Source organism: Erithacus rubecula (assembly GCF_903797595.1).
Source record: "Erithacus rubecula genome assembly, chromosome: 4".
Lineage (NCBI taxonomy): Eukaryota > Metazoa > Chordata > Aves > Passeriformes > Muscicapidae > Erithacus > Erithacus rubecula.
In genome coordinates, this window is record NC_136686.1 from 6,622,265 (window position 1) to 6,649,362 (window position 27,098).

The window sequence follows — 27,098 nt, forward strand, 5'->3', positions numbered from 1 at the left end:
GATGCTGTTCCCAAGGGACTGATGGAGCACAGGGGGTGACAAGGGGGTGGCAACTCTCTGCAGAACTTGAGATGTTTCCTAATGTGTCAGGGAGATCAGGAATTCGTGGTGTATACACTGTACAATGGGAGTTCTCCTTGGAGTAAACCCTTTACCTTTTCTTTGCCTCTTGTGTCCTGCAGTATCCTATTGCTCCAGTAGCACCTGCCCTTTTCCTAGCACGATTAGCAGGACCAGAAAGCTTTCCTTACCCTTTGATGTCCAGCCACCTTCTCTCTCAGAGATGACAGAAGGCTGAGATGTTCTCTCATGGAGCAGCCATCCCCTATCTCCATGTCCTGAGGTTCAAAGACATTTTGCAGGGCTGAAAATGCCTCACATCCCACATCATTCCCACAGTGAATACACACCTGTGAACACACCACCTTGTCCACACACCCAGAAGTGTGGCTATTTCCTGTACACCACACCATGCTCATCCCAAAGATGAACACAAACAACCTTTTTTGCCACACCTCCCACCACAGAGTGGAAATGAATCGTGAAATGCAGGGTGGAAATAATGCATGGAGTAATACACAGTCCTGGGCTTCAGGTGATTACAGAAAAACTTGCAAGTGTAAAAGGAGGGAAAAAAGAACCTGTAGGAAAAAAGAACCTCAGGAAATTCTACAGCCACTAAAGTGCCTCTCATCTGTGGAGTGTAAATGATGCCAAGAAAGCATTATGTCATAGAGAGAGAAGGAAGCCCACTACACACAGCCATATTTCAGAGGTGAAGAACTTTGAAATCTCCCTCGTTCCCTACATTTTGCTACTAAAGGTGAAAATTAGAGTCTGAAAATGCAGGACCCTTCTGACAAAGGCTGCATTGTGTTGGGATGAAAAGAGGGAGGCAAAGCTGGTGTATTTTCAGTTTGTGGAGTGCAGATGGAGGTAGTAGCATGGTGGAACAAGGTGTGGGAGAGGAGTGAGGACAGATGAGTGAAGAGACTGCAGGATACAGGTGAACCTGGCAGAATTGCATGGGAGGCCCAGCACTAAAGTAACAAATTAATTTCCAAGGCAGGAAAAAGGACTTAAATTAATGCCAAAGTTATTGCAGAAAAAGCTTCTCCAGATTAGGTGGGTGGTTGCTCCAACAGGAATTCAGGCTGCAGGTACAGGGTATCCTAAATGTTTTTTATTCAGAAAACTCATGGCAGGGCAAGGGAAGGAACAGCTTACACAGGGTGGACCCTTCTTTTTCTTTAGAGATCTTCTGAGCCCAAGAACAAAATGAGCATATAATTGAAGGAGTGGTATCATTATGAAGATATGCTGGCAATTGAATAAAGTATTTAGGAAAGAAAAATTAAAAAACAATGGGTAAAACAAGCCTTTTAGAATGACAGCCAAGAAAAGGCAGGAGTGAAGCTGCAATTCACTGTGTAAAAATGATGTAATGATGATGGAGAAGGTGGCAATACAGATTAGAATCTGAAATAAGTATTGTTCCACTTTCCAGAGATTGTTCAGATGTAATATTGGAATATTTCAGATCTCACTCAGTGCATTTTTTCCAAGGAGCACACAGCAGAAAATGAGCAGTGACAGGTCTGATCACATTTCATTAGCTTGCATGTTATTACTTCACACTTACATACTAAATTCTAAATGCCAGCCTCAGTTCTTTCAGAAATTATCAATTTGGACTCTCAGTGGCCCCATGGGGAAGCTCTTACTGTCTCCAGCCTGCTGCTGGGAAATGAAGGTGCAGACATATGCACTGGCTTGCCTCAAGGCCATACAATGAAACAGAGTCAGAAAAAAAAGCCTCATCTCCCTGATCTCTAGAACTTCTAATAACAAGCTTCTGCTCTTTACACAGCACAATTTGAAATGTGGGTTCTGTACATTCATAGGTTTTTCATTAATGAAAGAACCTCCTCATTAGCTCTAGGAACACAGCATTGTAACATTTTGATGTCCTGCCATTTGTAGACTGGAAAAGCTCTGATTTCTTTGCCAGAAGCAGCAACAATGAGGTAGTTCCTCTTCTTGACATCCTGCCAAGGAAACACTGCTGAATTGTCTTTGAGCAACAGCTCTCTGCAAAGCTCATTGATACATTTATCTGTGCCTTCTTTCTCTGAAACAAAATAGAAATCACTGTGCAGGCCTGGAGAAAAAAAAAAAAAAAAGCACATTTTCTTCTTGTCATTTGAATTTTGATGGATTTTTGGCAACTTAAAAGTATTTAGTATCTAGTCTCCTATTTTCCTATGAACATGTTTCATAAACTTTGCAAATTTTGACAATTCCAGAAGGCAGAACATGAAGTGGGTATTTGGGCCAATCTCTGAGCTCCTGAAAAATCAGAAAGCTGCTAAGGCAGGTTCATATTTCAGCATCTTCTTTTATTGTAATATTCTCATATTTTTCCAGAAAGCAGAAAACACACACAAGTAGGGCATGCCATGTAGAAGGAGCTGTAATTTGCCATGGTGCACTCTCACTTCTCTTTGACTCAGATGTTGCAGGCCAGTTGCTCCCGTGGCTTGGATATTTTGTCTGCTTTCTGCAGTTGGTGTTGGGCTGTCCAAACAACAAAATTACAAAACTCTTCTCTGCAAAGAATTCTTGGAGAGAGCCTGCTCCCCAAGGAGCATCTATCTGAGCACGGCACCTGGTCTAGCAGCATATGCTTGAACAAAATAATAAAGAAACAATTCTAAAAGGAAAGCAAACTGCCCTGGGCAATTCAGAGTGAGGTAGCAACTAGAAAAGAACACTCTGTGGTTTACAATCTAAGCTTTGCTTGCTGAGGGAGATGATTTAGTGGGTGGCTGGCAATTTCTAGCTGTGAAATACACACAAACAATCCAACTGAAAATTCCATTTGTGCCTGTGCGTGGTAGCAGGGGCAGCAAATCTGTATTGAGCAGGGTTTCTATACCAAGGCTGCCAAGCTGCCATGTGCAGGAGCTGCCTCACAGCTACTTCCAGCTAACTTTAATATGGATGTGAACAGCCCAGGACCTCAGGCTGTCAAAGCCAGAAAGAGCAACACCCAGAGCAGGGACACACCTGAGAGACTGTGGTTTGTGGAAAACCCATATCAGAGCAGAGGAAAATGAGACAAATGCAGGGGTTGGCAGGAAGAAACCACTGCATTCCAACCTCAGCCTCCTGAGCTGCCCACCACATCCTTGAAGAGAGGGATTGAGTGCAATACATGGCAAAAACAGGGTAAGCTGGGACCAGGAAGGGTGGGAGTGGTGTTGGACTGAAATTGAGTTGAGAGGAAGAGGGGGAAAAAAAGGTGTTTATCTAAATATTTATTTAATTGCTCAGTTTTTCTTTTTTTTTTTTTTTTCTCAAAGGCCAAGTCAGTAATCGAAAAATTGCTTTAGTTAGTGATAAATTAAATTAAATTCCCCAAGTCAAGACTGCTTTGGCCATGACTCCACCTGGTAAAACTGTCCAAGTGAAGGCTGGTGGCAGAGCTTGTACATGTATCAGTTCCAACTCAAGTTTAGCCTTATATGTGGTAGGGTTCCAGCCCTCAGCAACAATTGTTTTACTGCCTAATGAAGGTGGCCAGAAAGTCACAAATTTCTTCATTTTCAGGTCAAGCAAGGCTGCTTTATGTTTCTCCATGTGTTAATTAATGGTCATTTCTGGTGTCTCTGATATGTTACAGTGATGTAAGGTTGTTATGAGTTCCTCTGTGTTTCTTTCTGATCTGAACCTGAATTATTTGGAACAGCAAGGATATTGTTGCAAGGATATTGGCTGAGCTTTTCCCCAACAGTTGTTTGTGCTTTCCTTGTTTTCCCTAGGACTTACTAGACTCAGGTCTCATTTTTTGTGAGTGATAGCTCTGAGCAAGTTGCATCACGTGGCAAGCCTAACTTCTATTTCCAAAGGATCTCAAAGAAACCTACAGAGATTGATACCAAAATGATCATCCTGCCTATAGAAAGGCAGCTGTTCTTTGAGCTGCAGAAAACAATCACAGATCAGCTACCTACAGGCTAGAAAAAGCATGAAAACATCAGGACTCTGAAGCAGGAATTGGGGGGATACTGTCTGCTGGAACTGGATCAAGATTTGCAGAAATCCTGAAGATAATTCACTCATAAGCATAGTTTGAAAATTACATTGTTTCTAAATGGTACAGTTTTGTTTGGAAAAATGAAAGATGTGAGCCATGTGTAATGTGGGAGTTTTGAAAGCAGTAAAAATGAAAGACTAACTTACATAAGAAAAGAGCAGGGAAAATTCTGTAGGGTGGCTACAATTTAGGGATAGTGTGTTTTCTGTGGAATTTTGTACTCATCTTAAAAGGTACAGAAAAAGTGATGGGTTGAACTAGTTTAACTGAGTGTGAGACAGAAAACTCCCAGTTATTCTGGTTTTCCACTTTCAACAACATTCATAAGCTTTTTCTATTAAGAACTCATGTCTTAGTGAAAGGACTCAAATAACCACTGTTTACATAAGATATTCATTTGTCTGCCTGGTGAGGTGTGGGAGCTGTGAATCTCCAAAGTGTGGAACAGATTAAAAAATCACCAGAAGGGACAGATTCAATAATGTTAGTGCAGGACCCAAGACCACAACATTAAGCAGGATTCACTGTTAAGAAATTTAGACAAAAATTTGTCAATCCTGTTAGCAATGTGAAGGTATTTACAATGTAAAGGAGAATCTCCATATCCTTCCAGCTGCAAAACAGTGACAAATTAATACACTTCTCTGGAGCAAGAAATACCAAGAGCCTTTAAAGGTTAGGAAAGAGCATCAAAGGAGCCTTAAGAATTTATGCTAGCAGAAAAATAATAGCTGCTTGTTTCTGCTTTCAGTGGCATTACAGAAAAGCTTCAGTTTGGGTTTTATCAGAGCATGCTCTGCATCTAAAATCTGAGACAGGATTCTCCTCTGGGCTGCATTCCTGGCACTGAGATTGGTCGAGCTGCATGGTAACATCTTGCCTAGTCTGTAAGCACCAGCTTAAAATCTCTCTCCTTCTCTGGCATCAAAACAAGTAATTTGATAAAATCAGGTTTCTTTTAAGCAGTTTTTCTTTTCCATCTAGAATGTAACACTAATCAAATGCATTTCATCAAAATACTTGGGAATTTAAAGGAAAAAAACAAACAACAAACAGAACAAAAAAATAATTAGCATCTTTGACTCACCTACATGCTTTAATTGATGTCAACTGACAAGATTCCAGTCCAGAAGTAATGAAAGAAAAATTAAAAAGGAATTTAAATTAATTGAAAATATCAAAATGCATGTCTGCAGGAGCATTACATTTAATTGGAAGTTTATTTCAAACATATTATTTGCTGCTAGATAATTACTGTTGCAAAGCACATTTTAAAGGTTCAAAGTGCTAAGAACTGCCAGATCTGGCAACATCTGCTCCTGTAGGAAGTTGATAAGACAGGATTTTTTTACACACATGATATTTTCTTCTGCTTTCCAAATTAGCTGCATAAAATAAGTGCCTATTCTTAGAAGTTGTCCGCTGAAAATCAGCTGAAAGTTCCAACCCAAACCATAATAGTGGAATTAATGGATATTTCACCCCTCTAATACCTAAAATTCTGGCAATACAGAAGAAGTCAGATCACAGTGAAAAATTCCCTTCTGCCTCTGTGATTAATATTGCTAAACAAAAAAGAGTAGAGATACAAATTATTTTAAAATGCTGATTATATAAACTTATTTATTCTCCAGTTTTTTTTCCTGACACTGTGTATACAGCAGAACTGCTTTCAAATTTTATAAAATACCATAAGAAGAAGCTTAGTCATTTAACACCCTGAAGGCAGCATAGAACAGAAAGATAACAGGGTTTTCACCAAGACAAAAAGCAAGGCAGATATATTTAATATTCTCCTTCTGTTTTTCTGATGAGCAGCTCAGCACTGTACAGTGCCTTTAAAAGAAAGCTGTGCTATATATTAATTTTTTTCTTCTTAAAATGTGTACACACTGGTTTCATTCCATAGTCCAAATAATTTCCCACATCTCCAGTGCTGTCAGCATAGTTTATAAATCAAGTAGTTGATTATGGAAAAGCTACAAATTTGCAGAAGTAACACAATCCTATTTCTTTCATGCCTCAGACTCTATAGGGAGAATGGGACAAAAATTCCATTTGCAGGGAAAAGAACTTGTATATTCATAAGGAGCTATCATACATATTAAAGAGGAGAGTGCTTCTCAGAGGCTGAAACAACACTCCAGGTGAGAGGAATTTAAAAACCAAGGATCCTGCCTGGTTTGCTTTACATTCTGCTAGGAAGAAATACAGAAAACAACTGAATTTATTGAAGTATTTGGAGCACCTCTCCTGTTTTTCTCACATGCTGTGTTGGGTTTTATAATTTGAGGTGAATAGCTCTTATAGAAAACTAATGAACACAAACAAATAACTTCAATTTGCTTCTGAACAGGTAACAATTTTAAAATAACTAAGGTATGATGAGAATTAAACATTCTTTAAGATATCTATGAAGAATGCAGGAAAGTAATAAGCTACTACTGCATAACTTTAATTGAACCTACTTTTGTTTTTAATACCAAAGGGTTGCTAAAGATGAGATTTTCAGAAATATTCTTTAGGCAACAACTGTTTTGTCATCTCAAACCTCCTGGGTGTTACACTGGCATCTCAATTTTATTGGTAAAAACAGCTTTGTTTCTGTAACAAACATTCTTCTTCCAGCTAATTGTAGTAACTTATTTTGTGACTACTGCCTAGGACAATGAAGCTAACTACATAATCATCAATTTTTCAAGAAATACTGTCATAAAATACCACCAGATTGTCCCTAAAAGTCAGCACAGTCATCCTGTCATGTAGTCAAAGTGCTGTTGCATAGGACAGGACATTGTGTGATTGTGGCCTACTTGTCACAGAAATTGGAGCTATATTTATCTGTCTGCTGAATCCCATGGGAAGAAGTGCTGGATGAGGGGTCTGGCAGGACTTCTTTAGGGAGAGAGCTGTTCTGGGGGAAACTCTGAGCAGGGGGCAAACAGACCATTCAGGGGTGGTGCAGGACACTTGAACCATGGCCAAGGTGGACCTTAGGATAAAGGGACAGGAAGATGAAGGGCTGCACTCATGTGGCTACAGAAAAAAACTAAATGTATCAGTCCTTAATCCCATGGGGTAGGAAACTGTTCCGTGGCTGTGGCTGCACTGCTGCTGTGGTGTTATTGCAAAGTATTTTACTCTCTGCTCTCCTGACTCTGTTTCTGCCACTAGCTTCTTTTTGCCTATCTATAAATCAACAAATGCACTAAGCAATAATATTGGGAAAAAATTATATTGGGAAAGAAAAAGTGCTTACTGAAGAAATTGTTAGAAGCAATTCAATTTATTTTCAGCTCGGCAAGGTAGTAGATTCACTCCTTCACAGCTTCACACAGCAATGTAATACTAGAAGCCATGCTCCAGTTTTCTCTAGGTACAAACAAAAACCCCAGAAGAATTTAGGTTAGAAAGGTCCTGTGGACATAATCTAATCACTTGCAAAAACAACCCAGCTTCAAACTTCAGGCTAGCTTTCAGCTTTGGTGCATGTCACCATTGTCTCAAAAGAAGGAAATAAACTCAGAGCTTGTGTGATCTCACAGATTACAAACTCACCTCTCCATAGGATTTCAAAACAGCAGTGACAGTGTTCAAGTACCTCTGAAAATGACTGAGAGACTCAGACAAATCTCTCCTCCTCCTTCTCTACCACTTTAAAGATTGTCTGTCAGTAAGTGAAGGCTATGAATGGGAACATCTCCAGCGTGATCCTGAATGGAGCCAGGAGCAGCCCTCAGACCTCCTGTGGCAGCTGCATTCATTCCTTACAGTGTGGCAGGTGGCACAGGAGCAAGGAACACACTCCTCTTAGAGAAACTTCACAGGAATCAGGCCTTAGCACAGCTCTCCAAAGAATGCTTCCTTAGACAAGGCCCACAGAGTTCACTGAGCAGATTTCTCAGAGATCCATGGGGAAGGGACCTGACAGCTGGAAGCAGGGATGGCACCATTCAGAACAGCCCAGTTCTGTGCAGGGCTGGGGGGAGACAGAGCACACGAGCAGGGTGACATTAGAGAGGGGTCCCCACCTTGACAGGGGGAAGAACATCTCACAGCTTTGGAAGGAAGAGACCTGCTGCAGTTATCATGAGCTGATGTCAAGGAGGATCTGTCCCAGAGCACAGGAGGTCTGGCAGAGGGGCTTGTGATACCTGGAGCTCAATGTGAGAACTGCAGTTTGCCAGTCTCACGCTGGGATCTCCATTTCCCATCACTAAACAGCAAAATGTTCTGTTCCACAAGGGATTTTTTGCTGTTCTACTAAAGACATTTGGGACAGAAAGTAAAAAGCATCCCAGCTAAAGTACCCAGTTAAAATCATCTGTATGGGTATGTGAAAGGTGAAGCCTCTGCTTCATTAAGGTTCTCCAATCAAGGACTCATTCAGTACAAAAGAGCATAATGAGGACAAAATGATGAAACAGAAATCCACAGACACAAACATTCAAAAAATTGCAGACAAAACTGCAAAGACCAAAAGTCTTCAGTTACTAATTGATGAGCTATCAAAAACCTCCAGGCACAGCTTGGGGCACCCAGGGTTTTGTAATGGATAAGAAAGATGCGGTGAAAATGGAGCAGGAGGATTTGAGTACATTCAAGCCCTTACCAAAAACGCAATTCTGTGAACACAGAAAAGCAAGAATACTGCAGTACTTCTCTTCTGTGTGGCTGAATGGGAATTCTTTGCAACATGCTCTCTGTAGCACTAAGATTTTGGAGTTCAAAGACTCTTAAAAAGTTCCTATTGCTCATATGTGGTTTCAGAAAATTCCAGGCATGGTGAAGCCAAATCTCACCAAGAATATTTAATATCTCTGCCTCCTGTCTGATGTCACGTTTTGGACCACTTTCTTCACTCTCTGCCTGCTCTGAACGGAATTTTCTCATCCTTAGGAGATCTAGTGGATCTAATTCAGTCTTTCACTGAAAATGTGATCAGAAAAGGAACAGAGAAACAATCCACCAGAAACTAATTAAATTACACAGATGGCCTTGTCATCTTGGAGAAAATTAAATATAATAATTAAAAGTCAACATTTTTGACAGAAAAAAATATTCTAATTAAACAACTAAAATGAAGTCTATCAGGAAAAACTGAAAAGCCATGATTCTTCACAAAACAACTGTGAAAAATTTCCACCAAGCCCTCAGTGGGTTCACTAAGGAGAAATTCATGCATGAGTCTACATTGATCCTAAAACAGAGACTGTTATGTGGAAAAGATTTCTGTACAAACTACTTTAAAAAGCAGGGATAGCAGTTAAACTAGGGTAACTCCACATGTGCAATTACATTTATGCCACTAAAAAATTGATTCTAATTTTGATTCAGTTGCTTCCAAACCAACATAAGATACCCAGGGTAAGACAAATCAGAGTGAGACTGCTTACATTCTCAGAATGAATAAGACCACTTTATTGAAGGGATATGACATTATGTCTTATCATACAGCAGGAAAATGCCTTTCTGTGGGCCAATTCATGAACAGGGTCTTGGCACAGATTTGCTTACAGGGGAAACCAAAGTAGATCTTTTGTTAGAGGCTGTGAGGTGCTCAACATTTGAAGTCCCATTGATTTCCTTGATCAGAGCTTTCACAACAGAAATAAAATACGAGCATTTTTGTAAAGCAGAGCATTGCTTTCTGTGCTGTGAGAACAGTGCTGCATTTGTTACCTTTAGCTCTCTGTTTAACAAGGCTCCCTGTGCATTGTGGCCAGGTCTGCAACAGCACTGGGGACGCTTCCACAGCTCTGGGATTGTATTACCTGCCACACACCCACCTTTCACAGGCAAAACCTTTCTGAATACCCCACTCTTGAGTGGGAGGATTGAACCAATCAAATGCTTTTTTTAATGAATAGTTTATTCACCATGTGAATTTGACCTAATTTACCAGGTAGCTTTGAACCTGTTTTCAGTTGAGGGAGAGAGAAGAGGATGTTATCATTTTACCATTTGGAAAAGAAGGTGTCTCAGTTCTCCAGTTCAGATTTACAACTGGTTTGTGAAGATTCAGGTGGCAATTAGCCAACACCATAGGAAAAGTCAGAGAGCTGACTGCTCCCTCTTGAATGGACTTTGCAATGTCCCAGTGTATAGTGGTGACATATGTGCTGTATGAACTCACATGACATCTATTTATGGAAAGAAACATAATTTCCTACAAAGCTTAAGTGACACAGAAAAAAACCCAATTATTTCATTCATGCCTTTTTGCATTAAAAATAGAAAATTTCTTACCACTGTCTTTGGAAGTAGACCAACAAGTTTTGATGGAAACCAGAATGGAAAGAGCCATGCTAAGTGGGGGCATGCTGAGTGAACACTGAATCCCCTCTTCACACAGAATGGTAAAATTATTCCTTTAATGTGCAATTCATTTAATGCTCAAAGTTCCAAAATAGTTAGAGGAAAAAACCCCTTAGATACCCTGTCAACTTTAGAAACCATGAACAGAAGTGAGAAAAATTGCTTCACAGACTGATTCTGCTTCTTTTCAAATAAAAGCAAGACAGCAACAACTTCCAGTGTGTTTAATTTTTTACAAAGTCTGCATGTCCATTAAAATCAATGATCAAATAATTTCAGATGAGTTTTGGAGTACTCACCTGACCTGCACAGAAAGCACACTCTCCATGAATATGTGTGGCATTTGTGTAACAGTTTCTGCATCCACAGATATGAAGGGGTTTGCTTGGTTTAGTGGTTGTTGTTGGACAAAGAGGCATGGGGATTGTTTGTGGGTTTGAATACAGTGCCCATGCTCCCTTGGGAAGCTAGAACATAAAGCATTGGAGAAATACCAGATGTTTGTTCAATACCCAGCATGTTCCCCAGGACATCTCTTTCAAATACCCAACTGCTGCATTTTCCTGGGACAGAAAAGATGGGGAAAATTTTCCAGAAACCTCATGGTGGGTTGACTCTGGCTGAATGGGAGGTGCCCATCCAGCCACTCTGTAATTTCCTCTTCTTAACTGGACAGGGGAGAGAAAATATAAGAAAAGGCCCCCAGATCAAAATAAGGACAGTGAGAGATCATTCACCAATTACTGTTATGGGCATAATAGACTCAACTTGGGAAAAATTAGTTTATTGCTAATTAGGAAGTATAATGAGAAATAAAACCACCTTCCTCCACCCCTGCCTTCTTCCCAGGCTCAGTTTCACTCCCAATTTCTCTACCTCTTTTCATCCAGCAGGGAGAATGGGGGTTGTGGTCAGTTCATCTCACATTGCCTCTGCTGCTCCTTCCTCCTCAGAGGGAAGACTCCTCACACTCTTCCCCTGCTCTAGTGTGGGGTCCCTCCAAAAGAGACTAGGTCCTTCAGGAATTTCTCCACCATGAGTTCTTCCCAAGGCTTGTTCTTCATTAAGTGCTCTAGCATGAGTCTATTTCCATGAGGCACAGTCCATCTCCAATAAGGGCTCCTCTCTCCACAGATTCTGCCAGGACCCTGCTCCCAGCACAGGCTTCCCTTGCAGTCACAGTCTCCTTCAGACATCCCCCTGCTCTGGTTTGGGCTCCTCCAGGGGCTGCAGGGGCATCCCAGCTCTGGGGTCTGGAGCAGCTCCTGCCCCTCCTGCCCTGCCTGGGTGTCTGCAGAGCTGTTCCTCTCACATTCACGCTCCTCTCTTTCACCTGCTGTTGTGCAGTATCTTTTACACTTTCTTAAATATGCAATCACAGAGGTGCTACCAGTGTTGCTGAAGGGCTCAGCCTTGACCAGCAGCAGCTCCATCGTGGAGCTGGGGGAAGATTTTGGCATCTTCTCAGAGAAGTCACCTCCGCAGTTCACCCCATCACCAAAACCTTGCCACACAAACCTAACACAATGCAAAGTTTCTCACTGCATTTTCTACAGCTTCCTAAACACAGTTTACTCTCAAATGACCACTGGCAGAATGATACCAACGATTGATTTAACAATAATGATAACGGTTTCTTGTGTCTAGCATGGAAGAGAAATTTTATAGATGTTTGAAGAACAAAGGGATCCCTTCCAACATATGCACCTCATTCCAAGCTTGCAAAACATTTAGAAAGGGAAAACTCTGAGACTTCTTTCTCCTTTACCAAAATATGAAAGGACCCTTCAGAGGATGGTGTATTCCCTCACCAGGCTGTGCACATTAACACCAGCAACATCAGCATAGAGTTCAGGCACCACTGGCTCAGGCACCTGCAGCACTGTGTGCCCATTGCTGTTTTTCATAGCTGTTTTCAGGGAGCACAAGAGGTGTGCTGGAGAAGGCCGGTGAGCTGCACTCCACTGCCAGCAGGACTTCATGATGCAGTACCTGGAAATTATGAAATTATGAAATTATGTCTTCATGCAAAGAAATGTACCTTAGATCTTCCCTGTGGATAGTTTGTTCATTGCAGAGAATATCCTACAACTTAGAGGAGAAAAATCAACCTGCAGTGCTGCACCTTGCAAGGAAGCAGTGGAGAAGCAAAATGCAAGGGCACTTAAACAGAAACAAGTGTCATTTTCAAGAGAAGGAAACAGAAACAAGTGTCATGTTCAAGAAAAAGGCAGAAAGGTTTTGAGCACAGAGGTTTTATGCAGCAGAACTCATCTCCAGTAAGGAGATGTGGCAGACACATCTCCTCAGCTAACAGGTTACTCTCAATATAGTCTAGACTTAGAAATCGTGTGTAAAATCTCATTTTCTGTGTGTCACTTCCATTTAGCTCTGCCTCATGTTCAATGTCCATAAAGCAAGTGGCTTACATGGCTTGCTGGCAGCTCGAGGGCTGCTTCATAATGTTCTGTTTCTGCAGGTATGATAAGATGTCAGAAGGTGGCACCTCAGGATATGGTGGAGCACCTGGAAGGGCAAAAGGAGCAATGGTAGAAAACTCGATGGCGGTGGTTGCAGAGAGCAGCTTCTGTGCAACACCACCTTCCTTCCCAAAATCTGGGTTTTTTTCCTATCACAATTCACAATAACAGAAGATCTAAAAGGAATTGATGAGACTTTGCAAACTGGAAAAACCAGGGTTCTTATTTAAATGGCACAACTTTACAGTCTAAAATTCAAGATTTTAGGTCTTGTTAATTTGCTCTTTCTTTACATATTTTTTGTTAGCATTAAATTTTCTTACCTAATGTAATCATTTCATAGAGTAGAATTCCAAAAGACCATCTGCAAGAAAAGAAAACAAAGTGATGTTGTTTGCTGGAAAAAGCTGTGAAAGTGGAGCATTATGCTGAAACTAGATTTGCCTTCCTGTGAACTTCAGGACATGAAATGATACATAAAGGAATGAAAGACACACAGGTCTGACAGACAGGTGAACTTCTAGTCCCAACATGAAGCCATACATGTCTGCCTTGATGGTAGGGGGTTTGCTCAGGAGCCTCTCTGGTGCCTGCCACTTGACAGGCACTTTCCACGTGACTGAGCTGGCACCATGTGTGTGAGCTTCGTAGGCCAGGCCCAAACCACAGAGCTTAGCTGTGAAGTTGTGATGAAGGAGGACATTCCTGGCAGCAATGTCACCGTGGAACAAGTTCTTTTCTTCGAGGTAAGCCTGGGAAATTGGATAAGAAAGAAAACAGGATGATTTTAAAAGGAAAATTTAATTGATACAAATTTTCACTGAGTTTATGCTTGTCTTCAACACTGTGGAGTAGAGACGTGTGCTCACCAACATAATGGAAGCATATTTTAACAAAGCCTTTATTCTCAGTGCTTAGGCCAAGAAGATTTAAGACACCAGGCAAAATTGTGTTGCAATCAAGCTAGAAGGAAAAAATGCAGCCAGTGTGAACAGACTTACCAGAGCTGCTGCAACCTGCTGTCCAACCTCATAGACCTGCCTCTCAGTCAAGTCATAGGGGACACTATCCATTGCCATTACATCCTAGAGACAAAATAAGAGACCTTGGTTCAAACAAATGCCACACCAAAAGGATAGTGGGGAATGTTTCCTTCTAATCTATCTAATATATGTTTCTCCTTCTCACATTTGCTTATAAATTGACTGAAATGTAAGAGGATGTGAATGAGTGATTCTGGTGGTGTGTTGAGTAAGGCAAGTGCACTTGAGATAACTAGTGGGCAAATTGACATTTGGGGAAAAATGTAATAGGTTAGGCAGAAATTGTCAGCATGACAGTGAAGAATGACAATCCACACAGATGAATGAAAAATATAAATTAGAATGATGAGTAGAAAAGCACATTTCTAACATATGAAATGGGTACCTGGTATGAGACTAACAGTCCATCTCTCCTACCACCCTGCCTGTAACAGTAAGAGAGAGAGAGAAAGATGAGAGAGAGAATAAGGTAAGCCCACAATGTTCTTCCTGTGCCATTTTACAGCCCAAAGATAGATTCTATTTTAAAACCTCCTGAGCTGGTTATTGTTTCAACATGTTCAGTAACCTTTGAAAGGTTACATTTCATAATGGACCTCATATGAAGTGTCAGTTTCCACAGCAGTGGCAAGACATTCCATTAGTCAACTCACTTCATGAAGAACCAGCTCCATTTGTTTGTTTTGAGCATGACACGTACTAGCTTTATTTGCTGCCACCTTCTGCTGAACAGGACAGGAAGCAATCCTTCTGTATTTAGGGTTTCAGATGTAGAAAAGTGGTGGATTTACATGGTAACAGCAGAGTTTTGTTTCTGTGCCTTTTGTAACAGCGAGTCATAGAATCACAGAATATACTGAGTTGGCAGGAACCCACAAGGACCATTGAGTCCAGCTCCTGGCTCTGCATAGGACACCCCAACAATCCCACTCTGTCCCTGACAGTGTTTCCCAAACACTCCTGGAGCTCATACAACCTTGGAACTGTGACCATTCCCTGGGAAGTCTGACCCCTCTCTGGAAAAAGAATATTTCCCTGCTATCCAATCTAAACCTTCTCTGATATTTGGGCTCTTTTTTATCTTGAGTTAACATTTTCAATGGACTGCATATTTTTATACTGTTAGATCTCATCCCATCAGATTTTACCCCTCAACAGCAATGGGCAGACATGAACCCATCATTCACATATGTGAAACTTCTTCCTGTGCATTATTTCATTTTTAACTATTCTGAATTTCATCTGTTCTTTTTATTGACAAGTTTCCCAATCTTGGAAGATCCTTCTGCAATTCCTTTGGGTCAGCTCTTGTCTTTACTGGCTGGAATCATCAGCAAATATCATCACGTCACTGTCATCCCATTTTTAGGTAATTAATACATGCAATGAATAGCACCATGTCCTAGATAGCTGACCTCCCTTCAGAGCAAGTACCAACCTTTCATTCTTATATTCTATTTCCTGTCTTTTACCAATTAGTTATCATCCTGTGACCTTCCCCCTGTGTTGTAACTGCTCTGCTTTCTTAAAAGCATTTGGAATGAGATGTGATTTTAAAGTTTCGAATTTCATGTGGCTGTATGAATTCATTCTAATTCCAGTGCCTGCAATGCCCTTCAATGGTTCTGCAAAGTAGGACCTGAGTAGAACTTCTCTGGGGCATGGAAATAGTTTTGATTGATATAGAGTGATTCATGGAGAGATGAAAAAAATAATTTATGACTTATGGATAGATATGTTCCTAAGGAATGTAAGAAGCTATTCTGTCATCTCTTCTTTTGACTCACCTTCCGACATGTCCACAGAAATGTCAGCAGGTCACCAAGAGACATATCTTCCATGATCATATAAACTGGGAGCTGGTCTACACAACATCCAACCAATTTAACCAGGTTCTCATGATGGCCAAGTTTTTGATGGAATTTAATCCTTCCCAAGAAATCCTTTATTTTCTGGGGACTAGCTGAGTCTGAAAGAACAAATGAAAATGAATTAAAAACAAAACAACAACAAATGGAAGCTGCAAAGAACAGGTTGACAGCTAAAATCAACATGGTCAGCTATCTTTAATCCTACCAAGACATTCCTACAAGAACATCTCAGACTTGCTATACTGAACATAGCTTGTTCTTGCCCAGTACTGATGGCAACACTCTGTCCAACACCATGTCTGGGATACAGGGACTGTACCAAACTGGATCCTGACCATGGGCCTTACCTTGCAAGGCTTTCAATACCACAGTCTTAGTCTTTCCAGAGCATCCAGTTTCCAGCTGTGCTCTGTAGATGCTGCCATAGGCACCAAGTTTTATCAGCTGCAAGGTGTCTGGTAAGAGTTTTTCTCTTGGTATCTCCAATTCTTTCAGAGTCAAGGATTCAGAATTTAGCAGGCTCTCCACAGACCTCTCATTCAGCTGGATGCAGTGGCTCTCTGTTGAGCAGGATTCCTGCTGATTGTTCTTCATCACTGACAAAAGCAAATACATGTGATGCATAAAAAACAGACAGATGAACTCTTGTAAGAGGTGGCAATTCTCATCTTTTCATGCTTCTTAATTTTTGCTCCACAGTGTTTCAGAAATCAGGGCAAAGTAAGGAACTATTATTGTATCCTACTTATCCTGGCCCTTGAAGAGGAGAAAGAATTTATCTCCCACTCCATTTGATGAAAAGACAGAATCAGAAGCGACTGAACATCTAGAAATTTCTACCAAATTTAACTACATAACTTTTACAGTTAAGCCACATTTGGACTTCATTCCCATGTGCTCAAGTAATGAATATTTTCTTTTATTACCAGTTCTCAATTATTTCTTCTAATATAGGCTCAAGAGGCTGTTTTCCTTTACATACCCAAAATTAGTTCAGAACTGTATTTTCATTTCCACACAGCCACATGTGTAACAATAAACCTGTTCCTACCCCCTCACCAGTTCCTGTTCTGCTTCATGTTGTCTCCATAGGAAGAGGGAGACAGCAGCTTGAAATTAAATTTCTTAAATGGCAGCACAGAAAATTGATTATCTAAGCATAATCGACATCAAAATTAGTATCGTTCATAACTACTCCAGTAAAACTCTCCTTGCAGCAGCCTCCAGGAGGCTGTTACATAAATACACTTTACAGCTCTTGTAATGTTACAAAATTTATAATAATGTTAAACAGCCTACAGGCACGATTTAGATTTTCCCAGATCCATCTACACTACAGCTTCCACTACTGCTGCTGCAAAATGGAGTAAATCAGGGTTCCAAATTTTTCTAATGTTTACTGGATTGCTGAATACCACTCAGGATCTTCATATGTGGTTTTGCCTAACAGCTCAAGCGATGGGGAAATGGAATTGGCTTCTGGCCACTGAAACCAATACTCTTTCCTCTGGCTGAAAAGGAAATTTTTTTACCTTGGGTTCCATCTGGTGCTGATTGCTTCTGCTTGGCTCGCAGGCCACGGCAGTGGAGCCAAAGGATCACAGTGAGCACAATGACAAAAAGTCCCACCAGGAGAGCTGGGACAACAATCACTTCCGTTTGATACTCACGCACAACTGCCAACAGAGAAAGAAAATGGAAAACCAAGGAATAAGTAGAACACTGGCTATGTATAACCATGTAGCAACAATCCATTACAGGAACTTTCAACCCCAAAAGAGTATGTTCCATCCTCTGGAACAGCTGAACACTGTTAGTGCTGACACCTTATTTTTCAAAGGTGCTGAGTAGCTAAACTGCATGAAATCACTAAGACTGCCACACTTATTTAGATGGCTTCATATGAAGGCCAGGAACTGTAGCCATTTGGTGCACTATCCACCAGTGAAACAGAAACAGTGCTGGCAGCAGGACAGCAGGGAGATGGGATAGGCTGGATATTGCTATGTCATCACATGCAATTACAGCTCCAGCTCCTTCCAGTAAAATTACATAGAGCATTTTAAAGGAAACTGGGTGTGGTCACCTTTGGAATCTGACTGGAAGTCATTGCAATTAGCAAGGCCTGTGAAGGTAACTATCTTTCTCATGTCCCTGGATTTGGAGGTGGTCCAGACCATTTTTTCAGTTCTCAAAGATGGCAGAGTCATGAAATCAAAATCCCATAAAACTGGTCCTTTGGGAAGCTGCAGAGAATCTTTAATGACTGCTGTATACTTCATTTGAAATAGCAATTCTCTAAAATGGCTGAAATTATGTGAGATTAATCCTGCCACAGAGGCTTCATCCCCATAAACATTTCTCCCCTGAAACACAACGCAGGGAAAGCTCCATCAAATCTTTCTGTGTGGGCTGGGATGCAGGTGTAGGAGGAGAAAGGGTTTGGCACACTTTTTAGTGAAGCTGGCCTTCCTGCCAGCATGTGAAACCTTATTAAAGGAATGTGTGAATCTTACCACATAGTTTGTCATTGCTACTGCACTCCAGCAGCATCCGTGAGAATCTCTTCACATCCCCTGCCATATTCACTTACAAGCAAGCAGATCTCCAACCCCCACTTCCTGCACAGACATAAAGAATAATAACAAAATTTATTAGGACAAAAGATGATGATGAAGCAACAAGTGAAGTGAATAGGAAGCTTTCTACCCCTTCCAATCAGTGGCTGCTTGAAGCAGCACTGGGATTTGAAGGCTTAGAGAATGACACAGGCCATCCACTACCAGATCCTATGGATGATGCACTGCATGAACAAAAAGATTTGAGGGTTAAACTTGTTCTATAGTCACAAGCAAATGAGGCCTAAAGGCTGGCCTAGGCCTAAAGGCTGGCATATGTACAAAAATCCATAGATATGAATTTAATTATATTTAAAGAATTCTAATACAGTCCTAGCTAACACATTTTTTAGGTGGTAGAATTGCTCAGAATTTTATCTTCTGGTCCATTACAAGTGAACAGATCAGCAGCATGCATGGAAAACATCATTTTTGACTACAGTCCTTGTCACAGCTCCTACTGCTGCTGTACAAAGACAAGAAGAAAAAGGAGTTGTCATTAGGGCTCTCTGGTACCAACTTCTGAGCACTGCCAAGTCTGTAGGTATTCTGAAGCACAACATCTGCAGCTTTTCTGCATTTGTAGTTGAAAATCCAGAGCCTGTACAAGCATGCACCTTGTTTAGTCCCTGCTTCTTATAAACATTGCCAAAATTTAAGACTTATCAGCTTCACAAACAGTATCATCTAGAACATTTTCTAGGAATTGTGACTTTTATCCTGTAAGCACCTACTTTGTTTTCAGCTATGAGTTTTAGACAATTAACCTCAGTGGCAAATATAGGGCATTGATTTTATGGAATTTGGTGATGAAACATTTAAAATTTCGTTCTCATGCTTAAAATTAGTGAGTGAAATTATTCTTTACTGGTTGCACAACAGAGGCAGCAGATAGAGGAAAATGGAATATATCTGTGCTCTAAGGTATCCCAAAAAAGTCTGTTTCCTGTTAGCAGATTTAACTGGTTCTATGGTGTGGCTACACCAGGAATCCAGTCAAATGAATAATACAGCAATAATACCAAGCTTTTCAGGTACACTCTGAAAGCAAGCACACTCAAACAACCCACCTCAGCTCTAACACACACATACTTACACACAAATACACAGGACCAGTCCTGGCTTCTGTCCTTCTCAGGTACACACAGATTTCAGGCCCATTAGCCAGCAACCATATTGTATAATCTAAGTCATGAACAGTCCAGACTCCATCTTAAAACTTGCTAGTGGCTTTGTACAGGTGCTTACTAGAAATGCACACCGACATTTAAACACCATGCAAACACAGGCACACAAAAGCACACACACCCTAATTTGTGCTTACAGAGAGAGCAGCAAAGATCCATGGAAAAAGCTCTGACAAAGCAGCCATGTCTACACTGGTCCTTGGCTGTAAAAACAGTTCCTCTCTACTCTTCATGCACCTCCCAGCAGTGATTCCAATGAGTGGCACTCATGTTTTCCACCCATGCTCAGGGCAGAACCATGGAATTCAGGAATGAAAACACTGGCAGTCATTGGCACTTTATTTGCCCTGGCACTCCCATGTGCTGGGGTTGCTTATGGAGGTGTTATCACTGGAAAAGCTTGATTACAGAAGCCCATTTCCACTCTATGTTTCTATTCTCTCATAGTACTCAGCAAGCAGAAAAAGAAGTTTTGCTCAGCAAGGTAATTCTCAAGTGCCTTTCAGTGCTACTTTTCAGGCCAAGACCAAATAAATTCCTGTACTAGGCTTTTTCTGCAACTTATTTATCTAACAGAAACATCACTGCAGTTCTTACATTCCTATCCTCACAAGGAGAATGGTAACTCAGTAAACCACAGAACTCGTGTTATACATTTAATATTTTTTGTAATGGGAGACACATGAAAGTTATGTGGAACTAACATGTTCATGTGCATACTCAACACAGAACAGGATTACTGACAGTGCTCAACTACTTATTTTATTAGATGAAGACATTTTTCCAGTACCAAGACAGGATGAAGGGAACAAAAATATCTTAGAAGATTCAAAATCTGTACCTCAGTGGCATTCTGATTTTCTTTGCCTGTGTTTTAACACTGTACCAAGATCAGAGCTATGTAGATCATGTGCACACACACACTGTGTTAGTTCAATTTAGAATTTGCATTAGAGAATTTGTGCAGTTTCAACTAAATGTCAGTTTATTTATTCCACTAGATTTTTAAATATTCTTTTACACAGACTGAATTCCACTCACTGGAATACACAGAATCATAAAGGTTGGAAAAGACCCTTAAAATCAGGTCCAACAGTTAGCCAGCAGCACCACCATGTTCACCACTAAACTATGTCCTCATGGGCCACATCCGCAGGTTTTTTGTACATTTCCAGTGATGGTAACTCCACCAACTTCACTGGGCAGCCTATCCCAATGTTTAATGACTCTCAGCAAAGAAATTTTTCCTAATTTAATATAAACATCCCATGACACAACTGGAGGCTGTTTCCCCTTGTCCTGTCCCTGTTCCCTGGGAGCAGAGCCTGACCCCCCAGCTGTCCCCTCCTGTCAGGGAGTTGTGCAGAGCCAGAAGGTTCCCCTGAGCCTTCTTGAACCCTACAAAACTGGCCTAAGCCCATGATCCAGCCTGTCCAGATCCCTGTGCAGAGCCTTCTGACCCTCAACCTGAACCCAAATCCTGTTGTCAAAGCTAAATATACAATGAAGATCATGGCACCTAAAAATAGCAGAAGCAGCTGCTCTTAGACAATGGGAAATACAAGGCAAAACACAAGCAGAAGTTAAACTAAGTCACCAGCACCTGCAAACTGCTCCTAGCAGACTGCTTGGTGCACTGTATGTGGCACAGCAGTTCCACAGCCTGGCAGCAGTGACAGGTTATTAACCCCCATCCCACACCAACACTGCTCCTCTGTGCACATTTGCCAACAGGATGAACACTTGAGGAAAGGTGGCACTTTGTTTCCAGACATGTTTGCTTGCCAAGCTGTTTTGCTGCCCTGGCAATTTAGACAAAGCACAGAGGAACAGGAAAAAGCAGCTAGAAGGTGACAGCTGTGGGAGCTGCTTAAACCAGTTCAAGAATCCCAAATATTGAATGTGAATGTAGCTGAGCTGAATTAAGTGCTCACCAATGCCAAAGGAAAGGATTATCTCCTCTCTCTGCTGCCTTCTCATTGTTTGTTTTGCTCTCAGTTGTGCAACTAATCACATGGTAAACTGATTCAAACCACTAACCTAGCAGGAAAAATCCACTGCTCTTTTGCCATGGTGATTTCCTGCCATTTTAGTGGTCAGTATTAGTCAGGAGTGAATGGCTAATTCATCTAAAGCTGCACTGTGAAACCACTCCCTGTGTCAGCACAGATCCACAAGCACTGTGTGCCAGCAGAAGCCTTATGTGATTTTTCCAGTCCCCTGTCATTCATTCTCACATGGATGCTGTCCTCTTAGCAATAGAAGAAGCATTAACATGGCAACTGAACCAGGAAGGTGATCTGCCCTAAAATAATCAATCCTCTCTGACATTTTATGGCCTTAAAGTTCTCATCAAGCTCAAATCATGTTATTTTAAAGTGCCAGGACTTAGACTTAAGAAGCCTGAGAGACAAATGTGGTGAAGACTGAAAAGAGAAATAACATGCCCATGGAATATATGGGAACAGACAGCTTGAATACTGCCCACACAGAAGCTGCCTGCTGCTTGCTCCTACCATATTAAGGAGAGTAAGTTGCCCATATTCACAGCAAATACACAGTTTTGCCTCCAAATATGCTTAATTTGTGAACTACCAACAGTTCCCATCATCAGTGCAAATGTGTAAATCCTTGTGTAATGATTAACTGGAGGTCTAAAGAAAGAGCTGATTAATTAAATGCGACAAAAATAAAGGCTAAGATTCATCTGGATCTTTGTTAGACCCTATAAAAAGTGCTATGAGCTGATATGGACTTAATGCAGCTAATTCTCCAGACATCCTGTCCCTCATTAACTGCACACCACTTTATTATACAAATATTCTTACACTTGTTTTTCATGCACCAATTCTGAGGACCAGATGTAATATGACTACAGGCACACCAAGAACAACTGAGTAATTCAGTAACTTCAGTCCAGCACACTGCCTGACTGATAGAAGACAAATCCTTGAGCATTATGTCTTCTACTTAATTTCTTGCAGTTGGTAGAACCTTGCCCTCCAGCTTTTCCAGTTACCATTTCACTGCTGCTTTTATTATTTCCCTCCCCTTTTATGTGACCTTTGAACATGGTCAACAGTCAAGGCTTTGGCAACTGCTCTGCACAAGAGCGCAGTGCTGGCTGTGCAGTGGGAAGGGAGAGGAGCTGCCAGGGAATTGCAGGAATCAAAACAGCAGCAACCCACCAGGTGTGGGCAGTTGTGTACATTGAATGTGAGAGAAGAGGGAGAAATAAAGCACCACTGTAAAGCAAACAGGGAAAAAGTGATTTTTTTTCCCCCTGCCATGTCTACCGTTTACTAAAAGCAGCGTCCAAAACAAATAAAAAACGAGCCCAACAGGTTTCAGCCATGCATTTGTTAGACTACATATTCTGTCTCTCTGCCTGCAGAAGACCTTAGTGACTATTTCCAAAAGCCTGGCAGACCATGGCATCTTTGCAAGGTTTCCTTGCCTGTGGAGTCATCTCATCTCTTTCTCCAAGGCACCTGTGGGTTACGAAACAGCATCTTCAGCTGTGCAGAATGGGAAATTCTGACCAGCCACTCCAGAGTCACTTCTGTCCTTGTGAACAAGGATTAAAAATAATATCCTGTGGCTTGCTGTAACACTGTCTCAGCTATAAAGATTTAGTAGTACAACTCACTTTTGAAACAGCAGGTAGCTATAACACCCTGTAAGAAAACAGAGTGTTTCAAAAATAACATACAGAGACACAAGATTTTCTCTTGATCCAAAATTAGAAGCAATACTTGAATATCAAACCTAGGCTAACTGCTACAGAAGCATATGAAGGGAGTGGAAGAAAATTAGGCTGACCACTTTTGAAGAGTTAGACCATAGAGAAAACAGCAAATAACGAGGCCCATGCTGCTATTTGAGCAGGTGCTTACTTAGAGGAAACTTGGCTCCTTTTCAGTACAGCAGAAAAAACAGGCAAAGTTAACAGTCACTACTGCACTGAGAAATGAGTCAGGAGGACTCAGTGCTGCTGTGCTTTTATGCTAAAAATGTTAGCTCTTACTGGCACCATTTCAGTGGAGATATGCAAGTTCTCACAGTGCTAAGTTTTGCTTATGCTCAGATCATCTACAAAAATCAGTTTATTTGTGCTGCAAAAGGAAATCTAGGTACAGAAGTGTGAAATAGTACAGAAGCTGAATACAGATTAAGAAAAAAATATTTTTTCTAATGCAGACATGGCCTACTATAGCTTCTGGAAAATCAACACATATTTTGAACACTCCCACTGAATTAAAGCCACCAAAAGTAATTCCTCACAGGTAATCTGCAAAATAAGTTTAAATTATAAAAAAGCCCTGAGGAATACATTAAGCTGAAGCCCTTAATGAGCAGGCTATTAAAAGTCTAGAGGCCAAACTTTCAACAGCACACTCTCACCTATGGCTTCCTTTCATGAAATCAAAATCATATCCTACTTTTGAAAAAGTCTCCCTGCTGACTGAGCTCTGATTTTGCTGGTAGCTGCCTGTATTAAGCGTGTATCAAAACCCAGCACAACTACAGAAATTCTGAAAAGCTGTGACAGAAAAAGCTATGACAGAACATGAGAAGAATGAAGGATTTTGTTTCAAAGGACGATACAGCTCTTGTTGTGAAAAACCTACTGTGTGACAAAAATACTGCATGACATCACATTGTTGGTTAATGGTCTAAGAAATCCAACATAAATCTGCTTTCATGAATTCACAGCCACCTGATGCTGTGTAGACAACTTTAGTTTCAATTTCCCGAGTTCTGGATGTTTCTTGGGTTTAACACAGATTTTGTTTGTAGTTTAATCAGTAGCCCATGCACACACAGGTAGACAGGAATATCTGCACAACTTTGGGTTACAGTTCCCTGCCTCACAATCAAGCAACAGTGATGGAAGTAAAATGGTAATTAGTTCTGAATTCAGCCCTAGGCATGTATTACTTAACTAAAGACTGGATATATTTATACACAAATGCATAACATCACCCTGTTTCAGTGAACTGAGACTAATTTTATACGAAACTTAATTACTTTGTTAATTTCTTCCTGTTCAAAAAATGCCTGTGAGCAATTTCATTCAAGTCAGCCATCTTCTCAAACCCCAATACCATTATGATCACAGAAATTACTATAAGTAGTTTCACTACAAGCAGTAAGCACATGCACACATGCACAGATGTATAGCACAGCCACCTTCTAGTTCAGGTCGCATTTATGTTAGTAAAAGTCTTCTAAGAAATAAATATTCATGGGCTGATCTTCCAAAAGTGCTTTCTCTCACTTACCGGAGTGACACCACTTCCCTTGCCCTGCGGTTGTCTTTTCCTGAAGCTCTCCTGCTGCCGGTTCCCTCTTGGTGAGGCCACTCCCAGTAACGCTGATGATTACCTTGGTAGGGCTGTAATTTTCATGACTAAGTTCCTCCTCACTGATTTTTCTACTCCAGTCCCGCCCAGCTTCGGTTCTTTGCTCCTCTAGGTCTCCTCGGCTGTCTCCCCAGGGATGTCCAACACACAGCTGACAGGAAGGCACACACTTGCAGAACGGGTCTGCCTGGCTTCCACACAGCAGCTGCTCATGGGCTGGCTACAGAGACAGGCACAGCAGAGAGCCCTCGGGCAGGCACCTGCAGTGGGGTTTGAAAGGCAGACCAATACAGATAACAGGGACAGGTTATGTAATGGACAGAATTCATACACTTCTGGTTACAGGTTCACCTTTAGAAAGAATGGGCTCTTGGAACACAAAATCTGTATTAAACCCCCAGGACCCCAAAGGCTGAGAAAGCTCTCCATTGGAAACACAGTCTGCAAATGAAGAAAGAGATTAAAAGATTAATAATATCAAAACATGCTACAGCAGACAGCAGAGACACTGGGTTTTTCACATTCTGCCTTGGCCCTTGGTGTCCTTCCTGCTCACGCTGTCCACGCATTCTGCCAGAACTTTGGAATGTTTGGCTTTCCCTTCCCCTTTCCTCACACCCCTCTTACCTCTCCAGCCACATCACACAATATTCCTGAACTCTCCTGTGATGTTTTCCTGGCACGATGCCCTTGAGTCTCCATTGTGCTCTCAGCAGCTGCAGGGTGTAATCTTTGTCACACCTCAGCATTTTACTTCTGGGGACTTTCTTCCCAATTGATCCATGTACACAAGTCCCAGCTGTTGACGTGCTCTCCCCTATCACTGATAAATCTTGTGTTTAGGGTTTCAGATTCCTCAGTCCTGGTTATATGAGTCTACACAAAATTATTTGCTTACCTACTTCACAGAAGTGAGAGGCAGTTGCATTTTAGAGTAAACAACATGAAACCTACTTCTTGTTGAGAGACAAACTTCATTTCACAGTCAGCAACTTGATGTAGGTGGCTTGGGGAAGCTGCAGCAGAAGATATGATCTTTGCCAGCTGTTTTAGCCAAACTCAGCTGCTCCTGTTAACAGTTTGTCACTGCATATAATTATGTTGTTGTGGGGGAAAATTTTAGTTGTGGCAAAATCAATGCTTTTAGGTATCAAAAGACAATTTAAGAGAGACTTCTCCTTAGCATTATTCTTCCAGCTGGCATTTACCCATGTGTGCAAAATGGTGAGAACCAGGAGTGATTTTTTTATTGCTTAATCTCTCTACAGACACTGGCAGGAGTGGGAAAAATAGTATCAGTGAAATAGTCCTGTGATATGGATTTTTATCCCCTGAGAAACCAGGAGAGGCATCCCCTAGACTGAAAATTTTCCTGAATTAGAAAGATCACTACAGCTGCAGAATGTAGGCTTAGACTCTGCTTTCAGCTTTCCTCTCATTCTGGTACTAACTTGCATTGACTCTCTGTAGTGTTTTTGCCATGAATGAGCAGGGGATGTCTTAGACCTCATTCTCCATTAAACAGCAGGTAAAATGCAAATAATAGTTCCTCAGTTAAATGAGTTCCTTAATGAAATGAGTTACATTCCACGGGCACCTTCCTCAAGGGCACCTGGAGGAAAACCTATTCAGATTCTTGTTTAAAAATATGACATCTGAAAATCTTCCTCCTTCTTTCATCTTCTACACCTCCCTGCTGTGGAAGAGTGTGAAAGACAAAGGGTTAAATATTCAGGGTAAGCATATGCAAAAGCAGCAATGGCTGCAGCTTTTAATTTCCCCTGCCAATGTCTCTTGTGCTCCCAGTCTGACTGGTTGGATAAGATACTTTAATAGTTCAGAGTTCAGACTTCAGCCTATATAATCCTCCTCATTCATCAACAAGCCTTTCCCGCTGTTTAGTGAAGTGACAGAAGTCATTGATTGTCCTGTGAAAAACAGACTTTTCCTACTGTGTCTTGTATTGTATGTGCATCCACAAAGAGAACATTGCCTGTTTAACATCATCTATCCCTCTCAGCTTTTTCCTTATGATTAAGCGCACTGAGAGGCAGCAGACTGGCAGTTTCATTAACATAACCATCCTCCATCTCCAAGACAGCTGTAGCACACCTAG

General features: G+C 41.2%; 2 protein-coding genes across 6 annotated transcripts in view; one reads left to right on the top strand and one right to left on the bottom strand.

Moving 5' to 3' along the window:
* The window catches only part of SYCE3 (synaptonemal complex central element protein 3), a 32,498-nt gene that overhangs the window by 1,845 nt on the left and 3,555 nt on the right, over positions 1-27,098 (top strand). The window lies entirely within an intron of this gene.
* On the bottom strand, positions 10,458-27,092 carry STYK1 (serine/threonine/tyrosine kinase 1). Of its 5 annotated transcripts, none has more exons than XM_079304499.1 (11): positions 25,881-27,092; positions 24,902-25,242; positions 18,328-18,432; positions 17,344-17,487; positions 16,159-16,407; positions 15,728-15,909; positions 13,899-13,982; positions 13,441-13,649; positions 13,221-13,261; positions 12,847-12,943; positions 10,458-12,409 (listed from the first exon to the last, which is right to left on the bottom strand). In XM_079304499.1, exons 3-11 carry the CDS (start codon positions 18,392-18,394, stop codon positions 12,205-12,207), a joined length of 1,278 nt encoding a protein of 425 aa, XP_079160625.1. In that variant the 5' UTR covers positions 18,395-18,432; positions 24,902-25,242; positions 25,881-27,092; the 3' UTR covers positions 10,458-12,204. The 5 variants fall into 5 exon arrangements, with proteins under 5 accessions (XP_079160625.1, XP_079160624.1, XP_079160626.1 ...); XM_079304498.1 differs by having other exon boundaries at positions 10,461-12,409; positions 24,902-25,423; XM_079304500.1 differs by having other exon boundaries at positions 10,461-12,409; positions 25,724-27,092.